The 19,225-nt window shown below is 31.2% G+C and overlaps 1 protein-coding gene across 2 annotated transcripts in view; it reads left to right on the plus strand.

The window, feature by feature from the left end:
- SEC23IP (SEC23 interacting protein) overlaps nucleotides 1-19,225 on the plus strand; it is a 34,912-nt gene that overhangs the window by 4,695 nt on the left and 10,992 nt on the right. The window contains exons 2-13 of one of the 2 annotated variants that reach the window (XM_031955957.1): nucleotides 1,208-1,731; nucleotides 2,442-2,661; nucleotides 3,691-3,884; nucleotides 8,846-8,935; nucleotides 10,004-10,121; nucleotides 12,163-12,252; nucleotides 12,754-12,895; nucleotides 13,782-13,990; nucleotides 15,001-15,113; nucleotides 15,321-15,470; nucleotides 15,727-15,822; nucleotides 18,091-18,285. In XM_031955957.1, the coding sequence (XP_031811817.1) occupies nucleotides 1,208-1,731; nucleotides 2,442-2,661; nucleotides 3,691-3,884; nucleotides 8,846-8,935; nucleotides 10,004-10,121; nucleotides 12,163-12,252; nucleotides 12,754-12,895; nucleotides 13,782-13,990; nucleotides 15,001-15,113; nucleotides 15,321-15,470; nucleotides 15,727-15,822; nucleotides 18,091-18,285 (2,141 nt within the window). The remainder of the gene's footprint in view (nucleotides 1-1,207; nucleotides 1,732-2,441; nucleotides 2,662-3,690; nucleotides 3,885-8,845; nucleotides 8,936-10,003; nucleotides 10,122-12,162; nucleotides 12,253-12,753; nucleotides 12,896-13,781; nucleotides 13,991-15,000; nucleotides 15,114-15,320; nucleotides 15,471-15,726; nucleotides 15,823-18,090; nucleotides 18,286-19,225) is intronic. The other variant, XM_031955959.1, reaches the window with a different exon arrangement.

The raw sequence follows: 19,225 nt of genomic DNA on the forward strand, positions 1-19,225 counted from the left end.
TGTTTCTATGATTTGTTGTTTGACCTACCCATTCTTTTTTTTTGGGGGGGGGGGAAGCCTGAGGCTATTGGGGTTAAGTGACTTGCTCAGAGTCACACAATTAGAAAGTGTTAAGTGTTTGACTGAGGTCCTCCTGACTTCAGCACTGGTGCTCTATCCACTGCGCCACCTAACTGACCTATCCATTCTTTAAGATTAGATTGTTTAGTTTTCAATTAATTTTTGGTCTCTTTTCCTTGGCCTTTATTACACATAATTTTTATTTCATCATGGTCTGAAAAGGATGCATTTAATGTCTGGCTTTTTTGCATTTAATTGTGAGGTTTTTGTGTCCTAATATATTGTCAACCTTTGTCCATGATATTTTTCAATTTAATAATAAAAAAAAATTTTAAAATGGTATAGAACTGTAATATCAAGGAAACTACTTGTTTGATATAGAGGAAACAATTGTGAATTACTGTTTTGAGGGGTGAAGTGACATGAATAAAAATGGAGGACAATGAGAACTGTATTTTTAATGTATTTAGAGACTTACAGACATTTACTGGGTTCTGGCAAAGAATTTTTTGGTGGGATCAGAGTACGGAGGATCAGTGTAAAGTAGAATATGATGAGCCCACATAATTATGTTATAAAGCACAAAAATCTTTGATCTTAGAATCTTTACAATAAGTTAAGATTGAAGGTGTAGTCAGATTTAGGCTTTGGACAAATTATTTCTCATAGGGATTGGTGATGATGATGTTTCTCATGAGATCATTCACATTGGGCAGAGAGATGAAGGATGATTCAAAGCTTTTAAGTTTTTTGTATTTTAATTAGTAATAATTTACTGGTTGGTTTGGTGTTTTAAAAATATCAGTTTGTGGTATTAGGTGATTTGGAGGGGATAGTTCACTTAGCGTGATCGAAAGCTTTTAATTAAAAAAATTTTTTTACACTTTTACAATAATTTATTTATTAGAATATAGTGTATCTAATCTTGTGAAGAAAAAGTTTCATGTCATTACCATAAATAGTCATACCTATTTGGGTAGAAGAAAAACATAATTACAGTTATTTCAATAATCCAAAATTCACTGATTGAGTGGATAAATTATTAGAATTAATTTGTGGTGTTACTTTTAGAGAATGGCACATTCTTTTTCAGAACTTTGTGGTAAATTTAATCTCAACCCTCTTTTTATTTTCTGCTTTATTTCAGAAGATTCTACAGATGTTGGTGAGGAAGACAGTTTTCTTGGTCAGACTTTTGGTCATACTACTTTGCCACAGACATTTAATTATTTCTCTCAGGTATCCACCAACAGTGATCCTTTTGGGAATATTGGACAGATACCACTAACAACTGCAGCAGCGCCTGTTGGAGTACCAACATTGTCTAAGCCTCCAACTTCCCTTCCTCTTACAATTGGATCTCCAGATGGTCCAAATACATTCTCACCACACATTTCAAAGACACAGTCTGCTTGTAGTGTTGCACCTCCAACCAATGCTTACCAGTCATCTTCACATGGTGGTCTCCCGCCTCCAAATTTTGCAAGTCCCCATGGAACACCGCAACAAGGATATAATCCATATCGTCATAATCCTACCAGCAGCAGAGCTAATCCTTATATTGCTCCACCACAGTTGCAGCAATGTCAAGTTCCAAATCATCCTCCCCATTCATCAACCTCTGGACCACCTCTTCAGATGTATCAAAGTCCTCCTGGAACAATGCCACCGGTATAAATATTCTCTTTAATTCAATATTCCTTCTATTCTCATCACTCTTTTTAGTTTTATTCTGCATTTCAGATAATCTGCTTTTTAAAAAAATAAAGGAATATGAAAGCTAGTCACTTTTAAAGAAATGTTGAAGTCTGTATGTTTTATAGAGAAAATAATTTTTTAAAGTGAGATGATTAAATGTATTCTTTTCATTACTTTAAACTGCCCATTCACTAAAGAAGTAACTGATTAAACTAACTGGCAAATCAAAAAGTTTTAATGTAATAAGAAGTATGAATTACTTTATAAAATGAGAAATATCTAGGAACAAATATTTTGGGATATAATTAGTTACAATTTTGATTTTTAAAACCTTAGTTATCAAAATTGTATAATTTTGTAATTACATTTATGTTTTTTTTAATTTTTTTTTTGCTGAGGCAATTGTGGTTAAATGACTTGCCCAGGGTCACACAGCTGAGGCCAGATTTGAACTCGGGTCCTCCTGAGGTCAGGGCTGGTACTCTATCCACTGTGCCACCTAGCTGCCCCCATTATCCCACTTTTACAGAAGAGGAAATGGCCTCAGAGAGGTTATGGTCGCACAATTAGTACGAGTTAGTGAGTATCTAAGATGGGTCTTGCTGCCTCTGTTTTCAGGCTGCTGCCCTCGAGCCCATGCTGCCTCTTAGACATGGAGGAGACATGAGGCTTTATCTTTTCAGATCCCTCCAGCAGGACAGACAGTCTTGTCATCCCCAGGCCAGCAGCAGCTCGTGGCTAGACCTGCAGCTCCTGTGATTCAAGCACCACCTCTTTTCCTTCAAAATCCGTATGAGGCTGTTCAGCCACATTGGTTTTATTGCAAGGAAGTAGAACACAAACAAATATGGATGCCATTTAGTATGTTTGATTCTATACATCTTGAAGAGGTCTATAATTCAGGTAAATACAATTTTCTTTCTTTTGGGGGGGTTGGGGCAGGGAAAGGCAACTAATTTTAGAAAATAGAAATTTAGATATGATACGAGAGTTAAAGGATCTTATTCTTTGCTCTTCTTATGATTTTGTGTGCATATCAAATTACTTAGTTCTCTCAGATGTATTTCCCATTCCTCTGTTTTTTTCTTTTTGAGCAAGTAGGATATGTTTGAATTGAATAATTTTTCATTTTATTAGAGGAACTGTTTAAATAAAAGTCTATATATAATCTATTTTTTGTTGTTGTTGTTATTATCCTCTAATTAGGGGAAAAGAAGCACTTGGCTTCGGAATTTGATTTGTATTAAGGAAGAATATCCTTAAATTAAAAAAAAAATTAACTCTACTTTTAAAACAAAAACATTAGAACAACATAAAAGAGTTACTTTTGACCTAGGAAGTCTTCTCCTCCTTGGCCTCCCATATAGTTTTCTAGATCATTCTTGTGAGTTAGTTTAGTGTTTGATATGTATGCTTTTGAAAAATTTAATATGTCTACTGAGCTTGGTTTGTTTTTTAGTATAATTCTTAATCTGACTTTTTTAAAAATTGGATTTTTGAGTTAGTTGATTTTGGGAATTGCCAGTGAGGAAAATATCTACACTCAAACAGATCACTACTTTATTTTTTTGTTATTTAAAGAGAATTGCCTAGAACACTGAAAGCTTAATTGGCCAGACTGGAAGACAAAGCCAGTGTGAATCATTAGTGGGACTTGAACCCATATCATTCTGCCTTTTGAGACCTGCTCTCTCTTTCTATTCTACCACTTTGATTTCTTTTTTGTGGCACTTGTATCTTTTAAAATCCCATAAATATTTTTGAATTATTTGAAGTAGCACAGACTAATTTTAAGTCTATTTTTCAACTGGAAGGATGAATTTTGGCATTTTATTTGGAAAGGGAGTAACATGATCATTGTGTTTTCTATTTATCAATTGGGAAGAACAGCATATTTAAGTGTCTAAATAAAGTTTAAATTTTATATTTTAGTTCAGCCTGATCCAGAGAATGTTGTTTTAAGCACGGATGGTGGGCGTTATGATGTTTACCTCTATGACAGATTGAGAAAAGCTGTATATTGGGAAGAAGAACAGACTGAAGTTAGACGTTGTACTTGGTTTTATAAGGGGGATACAGATAGTCGGTATATTCCTTATACAGAGGAATTCAGTGAAAAACTAGAGGTAAGAATTTTAAAAATATTTTGCCATTTGTTTAAAAAAAATAGGCATGATATACATGTGCTTATACTTATACTGTTTTTTTTTAGTGTGAAATTTTTTTTAATAATATAAAACATTTACACTTAAATACAAAATGAGGAAAAAAAATGCCATGTACACAGAAGACTGAGAGGATTCAATATGAAACAAGTTTCCATTTCAAGAAAACATAATAAATACTGCATATTGTTTTCAAAGCTGCACAAGACTGTCTTTCCTGCTGGAAGAATTTGAAAAGAAAAAACCTCATATTTTACATGTTTGAGGAAGCAAAGTTGTTCAGCTTTGAAAAATATGTTTAATATCTGGGTTTTCTTAAAATGGAAGTTAATTGTTTTATGTTGAATCCTCTCTTATTGTTTGCTATCTATGTGATAGTGTTCTTTTATTCTTTTATTTTCCTTTTTCCTTTCTCCTACCCCAAGAAAAGCTACAATTATGCATATATATATATATATATATATATATGTACACACAGAGATATCTCTAAACATGCATATATACATGTACTGTGCTTATTTCCACCTATCATCTGTTTCTCTGAAAAAAGATAGCATCTTTTTTCATATCTCCAAGTTTTTACATGTTTTTCTAATTCAGCTGGCTCATCATTTACAAAATATTACTTTTTGGATTTAAACTTCAAAAGATACCATTAGTATACTGCTACTAATGTATCCAGTGTTCTCTTGATTCTGCTCATTTTGTTCTTCATTATTTCATGGAACTTTATCCATGGGTTTGTTTTTTTTTTTAATGTCTTTTTGTTTTTCTGAATACATGCAAAGATAGTTTTCAACATTTACCTTTGCAAAACCTTGTATTCCGATTTTTTTCTCCTCCATTCTCCCGTATACCCCTCCCCTAGACAGAAAGCAATCCTCTGTAGATTAAACATGTGCAATTCTAAACTCCATCCTTTTCTAAAATCATTGATCTCATCATTTCTTGTAACAGTAATATTGTCTCATGAACTTATGCCACAATTTGCCATTTGCCAAGTGATTGGCATCCCTACGATTTCCAGTTCTTTGTCAGTACAAAGAAAGCTGCTATTAATATTTAAGAACATGTAGGTTCTTTTCCATTTTCTTTAATTGTTTTGGGAAATACTAATATTGGTATTGGTGAGTCAGAGGCTATAAGCAGCATAATTTGAAGTCTCTCTCCAAAATGGTTGGTTTAACTCATAGATCCACCAACATTGAATTATTAAGATTCCAAATTTTCCATATCCTCTCCAGTATTTGTCACTTTGCTGTCATTTTAGTCCATCTGGTAGGTGTATTATGCTATCTTAAGGTTATTTTAATTTGCATTTCTCTAATCAATAATAATTTAGAGCATTTTTTCATATGGCTATAAATTGTTTTGATTTCTTTATCGGAAAACTGCCTGTTCATTTCCTTTGACCATTTATCAATTGGAGAATGAATTGAGTTCTTAAACATTTGACAAAAATCTTTATATTTGAAATATAAGATCTTTATCTAAGAATTGTCTATAAATTCCACTCCCCCCAATTTTCTGCTTTCTTTCTGATCTTGGCTACGTTTGTTTTATTTGTACAGAACCTTTTTAATTTAATGAAATCAAAATAATCTTTTATATTTCATAGTACTTACTCTTATTTATTATTGAATCACCTTTTCATAAGTCTGACATTAATGTGTTCCATGTTCTTCAAATTTTTTTTGTAATATCTTGTTTCATATTTAGGTTATGTATATATTTTGATTTTATCTTATGTGATTTAAGATACTGGGCTTAATTAATTTGGTCACAATGAGCCTGGGTTTTTTTTTGTTTTTTTTTTGGGTAGGTATATTCCCAGGTATTTTAATACTGTCTAGAGTTATTTTTTTTAACTTTTATTATTATTATTTGCAAGGTAATTGGAGTTATGTGATTTGCCCAGAGTCACACAGCTAGGAAGTATTAGATATTTGAGACTGGATTTAAACTTAGGTCCTCTTGACTCCAGGGACAGTGATCTATTTGCTGTGCCTTCTAGCTCTAGAATTATTTTAAATGGGATATCTATAGATCTTTTTTCTTTCTGCAGGATCCTATCAGTAATATTGGAATGCTGATGATTTATATGTGTTTACTTCATATCTTGCTACTTGCAGAAATTATTACTTCAATTAACTTTTTTAGTTGAATCTTTAGGATTTTCTAAGTATATAATATCAACTGCAAAAAATGTATTTCTGTATTCAGAGTCCTATTTTTTTTCTCTTATTGCTATTGCAAGGATTTCCTATACAGTATTAATAATATAGATGACAGTAGGCATCCCTGTTTCACAGTTGATCTTATTCCCATAAGATATTCTTAAAGCTTCTACTTAACCCCATTTCAATAAATGCTTGCTAATGGTTTTAGGTAAAATTTTTTTTTTTATCAATTTAAGGAAAAATTCATTTATGCAAATACTTTCAAGTGTTTTTAATAGAAATTAGTATTATCAAATGCTTTTTCTGCACTATTAATATTATATGGGTTTTTTTTTTATTTTTGTTTTTGATATAATCAATTATGTTAAGAGTTTTCTTATGTTAAACCATCCTTGTATTCCTGATATGAATCCTGCTTGGTCATAATGTATAATCTTTGAAATGTTGTAATCTTTTAGTTAGTATTTTATTTGGTAATTTTGTATCCATATTCATTAATGAAACAGGTTTATAGTACTTTTCCTGGTTTAGGTATCAATATCATATTTGTTTCATAAAAGGGACTTGGTAAGTCCCTACTTGTCAATTATTCTAAATAATTTATTTAATATTGAAATTAATTTGTCTTTAAATGTTTGATAAAATTCACTTATAAATCCATCTGGTCCTGGTGCTTTTTTCCCTTAGGAACCTCATTTATGGCCTGTCATTTTCTTTTTCTAAAATCATACTGTTTTCTCTACAGTTATATTTACTACAAAGTGATTTTTTCATGGATCTTGTAAGATTTAAATTGCTTACTGGATGTTTTTATAGTGACTTCACCTAAAAAAGAAACTCTCCCCCGTTCTACTGCTCCTGCCCCAATCCTTGGTTCATAGGTTTAGAGATGGAAGAAATCCTTGAAGTTATTGAGTCTAGCTTCTTCCTTTCACAGATGAAGAAAATAGGGCTAAATGACTTGCTCAGAGACACCCAGCCAGTGAAGGGCAGAGCTGGAATTCAAATCCAGGTCCTCCACTGTTATTTCCACTGCACCATGTCAGTTCCCTGTAGATTGTTATAGTATGATTAACACTTATTTTTAGAGGTACAGTGAAAATGGAATAACTTAGGATAATGGAGTGTTTTCTTTTGCTCCTTTTTCCCTCATAAAAAAAATTGTCATTTCTTGATATTTCTTAGTGACTCAGTCTCTAAGCATCACCTGTTTTAATTCAATGCTTATGCATGACATTCCCAAATACAAATAGAAAAATGTATATTTTTTCCAACTAGTTTTTTTCTAGTTTATGGACATGATATATGAATCAACTCTAAACATGTAAAAGGGATTCTGTTGTCAAGTATCATTTTTTTTTACTATCTTGAAAGCAGTGCATAAGTATCACTTCCTATTTAGGACATAGTACATTCAAGCTAAACTTATATGTAGTTCATTGTACCTTTTTTAAAAATGCTGAAAAGTGTAGCACTGAAAATTATTAGATGACACATCTATGCTGGCATCAGATAAATACCAAAATTTAGAAATTGAGAATGAGCATGAGTGACAAAAATAAGAGTAATAGGTTTGACAAGATTAGAAAAGATTTTTTTATGAGAAAACTCTTAATTGATAACAGTGAAGAGTAGAGAGACAAACCTATTGTCTGCTGCCCAGTATATATTAAAATCTTCCAGAATTATTTGTTTCTGAAAAACAATTAACATGTTTTGAAATAACTAGAAAAAGTAAAAGAATTTGAGACACAACCTTTATTTTGCCTTGACTGAAGAATTCATCACCTGGTAGCCAATTCCTTCATTATATTCTGTATTGATCCAAATGTGGAGAAGCCATCAATCAGCAGGTTGACTATTAGATGTGAGGTTGTTGCAGAATAGTAGTCTAGACTTTATTTAGGTGGAAAGTTGTGAAACTATTTAATGCAAGTGAAAATATTTTGTTGTTTTCGGGAACCATATAAATTGTAAATTATTATTATTCCTTCTTTCCCTATCTACGTTAGAGAACTAAGAAATTCTGTTCTCATGTTATTTACCTGGATAAAAGGAACTTCAATAAACAATAGACCAGAACATTTTTAAAATCCTGAATTTTTTAATATTGATTTTATATGTAAATCTGATTTTATACTATCAATTAATTTTACAGTTTTTCAGCTGATCATTGCTAAATCATTAAATCCTAGAATCTAAAAAATACAATTGATTCCTACATTTCTAATTTGGCCTCTATATCCCTCCAAACCGAGTGAGCCCTTGTTTCTTGGCTATTATTTTTTTCTAGGAAATTGCTGAAGGTAGGAATTTGGTTGGTTGACTAACTTTGTATTGATTAATAGCTTCAATATTTGCTTCATATTCTTTACTGTTTTTAAAGTATGTTTCTATTTCAAACATCCTCTTAAAAGATTAACCCTTTGTGACTTGTGAATTGCTTGAGCAGGAATCCTCTTTTTTTGTATCTTTCTTGACACTGATTGTGTACCCCGATTTGGGAAAAAAAAAAAAGACTTTATTTGGATTTACCAAATGACTCTTAGCCATTGGAAGTCAATTTTCTAATACTTTTATATTCTTATCCTGAAATATCACTAGGCTTGCTTTACATTTATTCTCATCTTTGCCAATGTTATATTCATATATCCTTTTCATACAAATGCTTTTTTAAACATGGTATATAATTTTATTATATTAATTATTTTGGACTTAAAACTGTTTTCCCCATTATCCTAGGCAGAATACAAAAAAGCTGTAACCACCAATCAGTGGCATCGTAAACTTGAGTTTCCCAGTGGAGAAACAATTGTTATACATAACCCAAAGGTAATAAAAATATTAAATCATTAACTTGTTTTGTATGTTTTGAATTATTTTTCTGAGAATACTTGCATGATATTAACTCCAGTAGTGGATGTACATTAGTAAATAATGAAATTTATATTGTATTCAGAATTGTTAAATTGGTCATGGAAACTAGCAGAGCTTAGATTCATTTAAAATGTCCATTTGTGGCAACGTACAATGAAATAACTGAACTAATAATTATAGTATTTGTTGTTAGGTATCCTGATTTCTATATAATGTTAGAAAGTTTTAATACAAACAAAAGTATAACCTTTTACAATTCTTTTTTTTATACGAAGTTGTTCTGTTTAAACCTTTGATTTGTGATTTTCTGCATAACTTTTACAAATAAATATGTTTTGCAGGATAGGACAAAATGAATTTAGGCATGATTTTTAATTATATAATTGTAACCTTTTTTATATATTCCCTGGACCATGAGAAGAATTCTTATTGTTGATTCACATTTATAATCATTTCTTTTTTTTTTTTTTTTTTTTTTTAACGAAACTATGTACTCTGATTTGTTTTGTAATTTGAGTTTTCAAATAAATTGTTGATAATATTTTTTCACACTATCAACTCACTTGTTGAATCTGGTCATTTATATATAGTGATACATTTTATAATACTAGTCTTAGGTTCAGAGGGTCTAGTGCAGGGGTCCTCAAATTTTTTAAATAGAGGGTCAGTTCACTGTCCCTCAGACTGTTGGAGGGCTGGACTATAGTTAAAACAAAAACTTTGTTTTGTGGGCCTTTAAATAAAGAAACTTCATAGCCCTGGGTGAGGGGGATAATCGTCCTCAGCTGCCGCATCTGGCCCGCGGGCCGTAGTTTGAGGACCCCTGATCTAGTGTTTGCCTATTGTAGGTATTTAGATATAGCAAAAGTTTTGTTTTACTCATTTATGTTTGAGAAAGTATATTTTATGTTTGAGGAGGTATATTTTTGCTCACAGTAGAAATGAATTTGTTTACTTTTTGTTTCAACAAGTTTCTTTTTTCTTTAATTTTTTTTTAAAGAATATTCTTTTTATGTATTTTAGGTTATAGTTCAGTTTCAGCCTTCCTCTGTGCAAGATGAATGGGGGGCCACGCAAGATGGACAGACAAGACCTAGAGTTGTAAAACGTGGTATTGATGATCATGATGAAATTCCTGATGGTATGTGGAACTTCTAAGGGAGAGAGTTGATCAAAAAGACCAATGATATGATTAAATAATTCAATTCTTTCTTCATAGTAGAGAAAACCCTAGAATTGTTGTCAGAACTAAATTTGAGTCCTGGCTCCACCACTTATATAATGGTTGGCAAGTCACTTAATCTTTCTGATTCTCAGTTTCCTCATCTGTAAAGTAGAAATAATGATACTACCTCTTAGGTGTTGTGAGGGAAGTGTACTGTGAACTGAAATTTGTGATGAATTGTGAAGTTTGAGAGAAACAGTTCCTTTAGAATAAATTGAAACAAGACTGATGCATGGAAGCTTCCTTTGAGGAAGTCTTTCTCATCTTTTTCTTTTATGTTATTTTTTCCTAGCACTTTTTCCTGGTGTCTTGTTTTCTTCTCTTCCTTAACTTCTATCAAGTCCATTACATTATACATTTTCACATTCTTTTATAAGACTATCTTTATTGTATATAACATTTTCTGTTATTAAAATTATTTTATTAAGGCCTTTTCTCTTTTTCCTTCAGTTCTTTCAGGATCCCTTCCTTCCTTCTTCAAAAAGTGAGCCATCCTTTATACAAAAGAGCTAAACAAAACCAACTAAAACTGCTTAACAGCATATACAACATTCTTGGGCATCTTGACTGAAAGGATAAAAATTAGTTTAATTGTTCATTCTGTAGGACCTAGATTGATTAGTACATTTACTCAGAGTTTTGGTTTATTTTAGGTTTCTTTTCACATATAATTTTAATATAAATTTCATATATATTTTCATTTATATTTAACTTTTCATATATGACTATTGCAGTACTTATTATGTATACTTCAGTGATTAGTTACTAATAACTGCATTTTCCCAATTACATTCTTGTTTGGTTAGACTATAAATTTTTGCTTTTTTCCTTTAGTTTTATGTTGTTAGTTGCTTAATTTCTAATTTCTTAAATACTAATTATTAAGTGAATTGAATTTACCTGTTGAGTTCTTCATATTTTACATTTAGCATTCTATACTACATTCTTTATTATAATTGCTCTTTGCTTTCATCAGCATTTACTTTTATCTTTATCTTTTCTGTGATTTTTAAATATGCCCTTAATAGGGAGGATACTTTTACAATTCATTGTTTTTAATTTACATAGAATTTGTGTACTCTTTTAGTCTCAACACTATTTTTGAACTGATAAAAAGCATTATCATTAATGTTGGGGATTGTATAAAGCACATAGACCTGGAAAAACCTCCTTTCATTTCAAAAAAATTATTTTGACATTAAACATTAAGCAAATCAACAATTTATTCACATTTCATTTTGCATCTTACTTCCTATATATTCTGAATAAGCACATTGTTGTTTAATGTGCCTTTGGATTTTGTCTATGATTTCATAAATGACTGCTTTTGTTTTTTTACATCTTTGTATAGGGACCAACAATCCCGGGTTATTACTGTTTATGAGCACTTTACTTTCATTTGTTAGAATAGACTATGAAATTCAATTTGACAACTTCATACATTTCATGTTTATTCTATTGCTCTCAATTACACATAAATTTCTAAGATGAAGAAATATGAGTGATAAGAAAAAAATTAAGCAGTAATTTATGTTAAGCATATTTGAGTAATTAAAAAAAATTCTTTAAGTAAAATGAATATGGGATGAGTGTTTAAGAAATGGCACAGACCAAGTTTCATCTTTTAACAGTATTTCTCAGAATGGAATGTAAGACTCTGGAGAGATGAGGAGCCCAAGTGATTACCAAATCTAGAGTTGGAGAGTTCTTAACAGTTAGATGATTATGGGAATTTCCAGGTAGGGCAGTAGTCTCCTGCCTTTTCCTCCTGGGCCTCCTGCTGTGTACTGGGGAGAGGTGACTTTTTTTTCACTGCAGGGGTGTTGAAGTGTATATTATGGAGTTGGGACAGTAGAACTTTTAAGGGTTTTTATTGATGAAAGTGTAAGGACATTGAGCAAGAAAATACTACCCATCAGTTAGGTAATACATACCTAATGTCTTTCTTTTTCTACAGGTGAGATGCCTCAGGTTGACCATTTAGTATTTATGGTGCATGGCATTGGTCCTGTTTGTGATTTACGTTTTAGAAGCATTATTGAGTGTGGTATGTTTATCATAATTTTTTTTTTAATTCAAAGAGTAGTTTTAAATGAATTTACAAACTATTAAGGTGCTTGTGAAACTTAGTTTTCAGTTATATATGTTGATTTGAATCATTAAGGAGAAAAATTACCTTTTTTGTGCTTTTATATTTGACTGCCATGATTCATGAGCACTATATTTATTTGAAAATAATTTTAATTGAAAGAAGTTTTATTAACGACTTTCAAATTTTTCATTAAATTTGGATTTTTTAAACCATTGTGTTACTGTTTAAATTCATGTTTTCATAGCCACTTAAGTTTTCTTTTTACATAACTTGGTTTTTAAAATGAGGGAATTATTAATTTCTCCCCTCCCCCCTTTTAGTGTTATTGAGTTAATAGAGCTGCTTTTTTTCTTCAGAAAATGCCTTTCAGATTTTAAACAGCAATTGTTTAATTTATGATCATCTAGCTACTATTGAATTTTTGTCACTGAAATATTTCACTTTTCTTTTTTCAAGTTGATGATTTCAGAATGGTTTCTCTAAAATTGCTGCAGACACATTTTAAGAAATCTTTAGATGACTGTAAAGTAAGCAGGGTGGAATTTCTTCCAGTTCATTGGCATAGTTCTTTACATGGTGATGCTACGGGTGTTGACAGGTTTGTATTAATTTTCTAGATTCAGATTGAGATAATTTTAAATTCAAGTAGAAAAGTACAGATTTTTTTATAAAATTATTGCACTGAGACTCCTTCTTCTATCCCTCTACCCCATGCTACATAACCCAATATGGGAAGTTATTATGTCTCCTTGAGCTTGTTTGCTAATCTGTAAAATGGGAACATTGAACAAAATATCTAAGATTTTGAACACTAAACATTTTATCTAGTATTCTATTTTACTAATGTTAAAATATAGTATGTTACATTTATATTGTAGGAAGCACTTGAAAGTGTGGATTGATGGAAAGAAATATAGTAACCCAAATTTAAGTTTTGATTGTGCTGCTAAGAAGCTATACTGCTAATTAGTCTTATAATCTTTGGCAAGTTGCTTTACCTTTTTTAGTTGATTTTTACTTGTAAAATGAACTTGGACTAGTTCCCAATTAGCTTTGGACTAGATAATCTCTGAGGTCTCTTCTCACTCTATTTGAGGCCTAATATCAATTTAACATCAGTTTTTCAAATCTGCCCATTTTTTTTCATACTCTAAACATAAGCTTGAAAATACCTGAGAAAAGTTTCCAGATCTGTGAGCACAGAAATTCTCTTCTTTGCAACTTTTTACTACTTTAAATTTTCTTCTCTCCCCTCACATCCTCCCCTTCCCCCCCCCCTCCCCCCCCCCATGTCTCCTCAAATCATGTTGTGAATCAAAATTTACTTTTATGGACTGGTCTAGAAACATGACAGTGATAGTCCTTTTTTAAGCTTGTATCCCCAGCACTTGGCACAGTATCATGCCCATAAGAAGCTCTTAGTAATGTGTACTGAAGAATTAGATATTAATGACTAAATGTATTTATATTTTTGTTTTCTGAAGGAACATTAAAAAAATAACTTTACCAAGTATTGGTCGTCTGCGACATTTTACCAATGAAACTCTGCTAGATATATTATTTTACAATAGTCCTACCTACTGTCAAACTATTGTGGAAAAAGTGGGAATGGAAATAAACCGTCTACATGCACTTTTTATCAGTCGGAACCCAGGTTTTAAAGGAGGGGTCTCTGTTGCTGGACATAGCTTAGGTAAGTTTTCAATGTATACATTAGACCTAATTCTAGATTGATCCTCCATAGCCTGCAATTTTATAAAGGATAAAGTTTAACTTTTGTACCTTAAAATGGTGGCTTTCACACTTTATTTCCTCTTTTGCCTTGGTTTGCATTATTTTAAAAAATTTATATCCAATATTCTTTGTAAATTAGTGGTATTGGAGACATTTATAACACCTGGCATTTATGTAACAGCCAGCATCTACATAGTGTTTAAGTTTACAAAGTGCTTTACAAATATTATTTCCTTTGATTTTTAACAACAACCCTGGGAGATTGATGATGTTATTTATCTCCATTTTACAGCTGATGTAACTGGGGTAGATTGAAGTTAAATGGCATGCCCAGGTTAAGTATCTGAGGCAGGATTTGAATTCGGATCTCTGAGTCCAGGTCTACTATGTTACCTAGCTTGAACATATTATTGAGAAAACAGTGTGATCTTCATGTCCTTAAGCACTATTAGTAGGAAATACCATGGTCTAGTATAGTGTTTTTTAAACTGGGTTTTGAGGTAATATGAAACACTCCCAAGTTATTATTACTATTTTTTTTAATGAGCTTTATGTTGTTTGCCAAGAGGCATAAAAAAGAATTTTAGAGCATTTTGCTCCAAGCATTCTTTCAAAGTTTTTTTTTTAAACTTTAGGATTCTAGTGATTGGGCAAGTCACTTAACCCCAATTGCCTCAGAAAAACACACACATATTTTGGGATTCTACTTCTGGAAGTTTGAGAATTATTGGTGTAGTGAATAAAATACTGAATCAAGTTGCATCTCAGTTTTCTTATCTGTAAAATCAGAATGGAAGCCAAGGAAGGCCAGAGTGGGTGGAATTTAAAACAATAGGGATGGAACTACAGAATTATGTTAAGGAAAGCCCTCGATTAATCTTAAGAAATGTTTAAATATTTTCTGTTATTAAATGTCATATCTTACTAACTTTATAAATAGAATAATATGCTTTTCTTCATGTTCTTCAGGATCTTTGATATTATTTGATATACTTTCTAATCAGAAAGACTTGACTTCAAAACCAGTGTCTCTAACTACTGCTAACGGAATCATGAAGCATACAGCTCCCTTTGAAAAGCAGGTATGTCTCAAGAATGTTCAGTTAATATATACATTTGTGGCTGCTGCTAAGTCTGCTTCAAGATTTGCTGTCAAATTTCAGAAATATTTTCATGTAGTAAATACATCTTTTGAGAAATATAATAGGAAATGTTAGTGCTCACCCATGTCATTTTTCCATTGAGAGAGTCCGTGAAAACTTTGCAAATGTTTTCTTTTTATTTTCTAGGTATTAGAAGATCCAAAGGCATCAATAGATGAATCTTGTGACCTTGATGTTGAAAATGAAGTCCTGACTTTGCAGGAAACGCTAGAAGCACTTAGCCTTTCTGAATATATCAGCATTTTTGAAAAGGAAAAAATGGACATGGAGTCTCTGGTACTAATCATAATTTTTAATCTTTTTAAAAAAAGTCTTATTCAAACAGAAAATTTAAGAATGAGATAAGATCTTAAATTATGAAATCCAAGTTTCTGAACCATGTGTCTAATTTTAAAAAAAGATTTAGAGTTTTTAGTTGAATGAGTATTCATCTGTTTTAGATGTTACAGCAACCTAACTAGCTAACGTAGGATTTTAAAAATTTTCAGTTTTATGTGTTTGTTTTCTTTCTTTTCTTTTTCTTTTTTTAAAGCTTATGTGTACAGTTGATGACTTAAAGGAAATGGGAATACCTCTTGGTCCTAGGAAGAAAATAGTCAACTTTGTAAAAGACAAGGCAACTAAACTGGTAAATTCATAATTTTTTTTGTTAATTGCTTATTTCTGAGAGTGGTAAAGTAATAGATAAATTTGTTTCAGGTACCTAAATTTATAAACTTTAAACACACAAGGGTGAAAAAACCTTAGATTTAAAGTAGATTAGATTTAAAAGAATCAAAGGGAGAAGAGGCATGTGCCATTCTCTTGAGGGTCTACAGACATCTGTATAAATTCATTGAAATATTCTAGTTATTTTAAGGGGAAAAAAAGGCAACTCAGAATTTTTTTTACTACTTTGGAGTTAGAGGAAAAGTCATTTCTAATTGTTGTAGTTGTACAGTTGCTGTAGTCCCTACTGTGGTGCTTATCATCTAATCTACTCTTTTGATACTTAACATATTTTACTTTATATATATTTTTTAATGTGTACACAGTATAAGCTTAATATTGTAAAATTAATTTTTATAAGCTTCCAGACTTTTAAAATGTCCTGATAAGGCATTGTATATTTTAAAAAACTGCCTGCCTAAAGCAAAATGCCATCCAGTATTAATTTAGCAGGCCCTTAAACATGTTTCTTTACAGTCATGCCTTTTGAAACTTGTTTTAACTAGATTTTAAGCTCCTTAGCGGTAGAAAATTCATTCTTTTGCCTTTCTTTGTATCCCTCAAACCTAGCATAGAGCTCCCTTTGCAAGCTAGTTGCTCAATAGAGGTGTGTTGGTGATAATAAAAACTAATTTAGTAACTGAGAAATGATGTAAAGTTTACCATTCTTACATAGGTTGATATTGATGCATTCTTCTGTTCATAATATTCATTGTAGAATTTCAAAGAAATAAAGCTTGGGCAAAGTTGTTTGAAATTTGAGGATATTAGTCCTCCTTTATCATTGTTGTCATAAATTTTTATTTATTGATATATGTCAGTGAACCAAAATTCTATGAAAAAAGCTTTTTTTCTCTTTCTACATTTCATTCTTTTCAGTAAAAGAAAAGAAAACTACATAATGTTGAAATATTGAAAGTTTTAAGGAACAACCTATTTGTTACTTTGTTATTCTTTGGATTACTATATTATTTCATTTCAAAGTGTTTCTCAAAGGAGTTGGGAGCTATTCAATTATTTTACTTTCTAAGACTGATGGAATCCATCAGTCATTACTTTTTTACATAGATAGCAAGGTATACCAAATCAGTACCAAGATATATGATTTGCTAATTTGATTTATTGTGATTGAATAATTGAACCAATGTAAACCAATTCTTTTGTAATCATGAGATTAAGGTTTTGTGGCCTGTTTTTTTTACATATCTATCTCAAGGATTTGAGACATATAGTTTTAAAGGGCAGGGGGAACTTTCCGAGTTGAGAAATAAATATAGATTTTTTATTCAGTTTTTAATTATTGCCTAAAAGAACAGAGTGAGAATGGGGAAAGAAACAACTCTTGGCATGGGAAAATAAAACATTGAATTTTAGAAACTGTTGGGATAAGTTCTGAGAATTGTGCCTTGTTCATATTAAGCATTTAATCTGTATTCCTTGAAATGAATGGTGTCTTGCAGTTAAAAACTTAAATGCACAAAAAATTAATTAAGTTTTACAGAGTTTCTAGAATGTCAAAGTAAAGATCTCTGTTCTTAAGATTGCAGACTTTGCTTTTGGTATTATGACTCCCCTGTCCTCTTGAGGTAAATACCTGACTTTGATTCCAGATTGAATAATGACTAAAGCTAATTGGTAGGTAAACTAGACACAAGCAAGTTTTTCTGTAGAGTAAATTGATAACTACTATTGAAATAAAAGTGCCTGAAAAAGGAAACTGCTCCCAAATTTATAAATTAGTGTTGTAAGACCCCCAGTAAGAAAATGTTTTTGGTAAATTAGCAGTTTCTGCTTACCAAAAAATCATGCTATCTTCAGTAAAAGCTTGTCTCTTTAATTAATGAAATGAATTTTTGTGTTGCTTATAGATTCAGAATCTCTTTGTTGTTATTCATCCTGTATGGAGGGCAAACATTTTTTGAACAGGATATTTTGGTAGTTCTGAAGAAACGTAATTTTATATGGTTATCTTTAAAAATGATAAGAATGTTTTATAGTTCAGAATGTCAGTATTGCATTTGTGAATGTTACTGTTATTACATATATGATTTCATAGGGAAAATGCATCTTGACATATTCTGTGCCTTTAAGTTTGAATTGCAGAATGTGAAATGATGATACTCAGCTTTTTAGACATCACAACTCAAGTTTTTATTAAGCATAAATTCTGAGATTGGTTCTTTTACAGGAGCAGAAAAAAGAGGCATCAGACAAGAAAACCTTAATGGCTAACTTAAGAAGTCAAGAAGAAGCTTCTCAAAAAGCAAAAGAAACAACTCCTCTGTCTTCAGAGGCTGATCCATCAAAGAGAAAACTCCCAGTTGGTCCTTTTGTGTCATCTGTGCATGTAGATTATGACTCTTTTGACATTGGAACAGGACAGGCAAGTTTAATGCTTTATTTCAAATGGCCATATAAAAATAATTATAAATAATTGTAACAGTAAATTGACGTAATGGGAAGCACAGTAGACTGGAAATCAGAGACCTAAATTCTAATCTCAGATCTGTTGATAACTAGTTGTTTGATCTGAGATAAGATATTGCCTCTCTCATTCTTATTTTTGAAGTAGGCTGAACTTACATGATCTCTAGATCTAACTTATTGTTTTCTATATTGCCCTCTCACTTTAGATTTACTCAAATGATTAATTGGCATATGAAGAATAGCTTACACCCCTTATAGTGTTACATTAATCTTGACATTCTGAGACAGGAAAATATGACTGAATGTTTCAAATATATCATCCCTCATTGAAACTAGAATGTATTCCTTTGTACCACATTTTACAGATGGCCATGTCATAATTCTGATACTACTGGTATTATTAGAATTTTCTTATTTGGATACCAGTGGAAATTGTCAAATTAGAGGATAAAAATGCCAAGAAGTAGTTTTAAATCTTTATTACATAGTGTTTAACAAATTAAATGATGAAATATGAACCTCTGAAGAAATGGGAAATATTGGTGTTATAGTCACTTTTGCTAATGGATAAAATTCTTTACTTAAAAGATAAATCATTATATTGAATGCATCAAGTATTTATGTGGTTTGTCATTTAAGAAATGTAAGCAATTTCTGGTATGTAGTATGATCTGTTTATTGCTATCCATGTTTTTATTATTGTTGATTTCTAGCTTTGAGTTTGTTATATCATTCACTGAACTATATAGATCATCTCCTAATTTGAGCACATGATTTATTCTTTCTTTTCATCTGCCATCAGTTTCAGGTACTTTAGTATTCAGGTGGATAACCTTTTTAAACTATTTGACCCCCTAATTTCTTGGGCTGATTTTTCCTGCCTTTCATTACACAGT

The sequence above is a fragment of the Sarcophilus harrisii genome, chromosome 2, assembly GCF_902635505.1.
Source record: "Sarcophilus harrisii chromosome 2, mSarHar1.11, whole genome shotgun sequence".
NCBI lineage: Eukaryota > Metazoa > Chordata > Mammalia > Dasyuromorphia > Dasyuridae > Sarcophilus > Sarcophilus harrisii.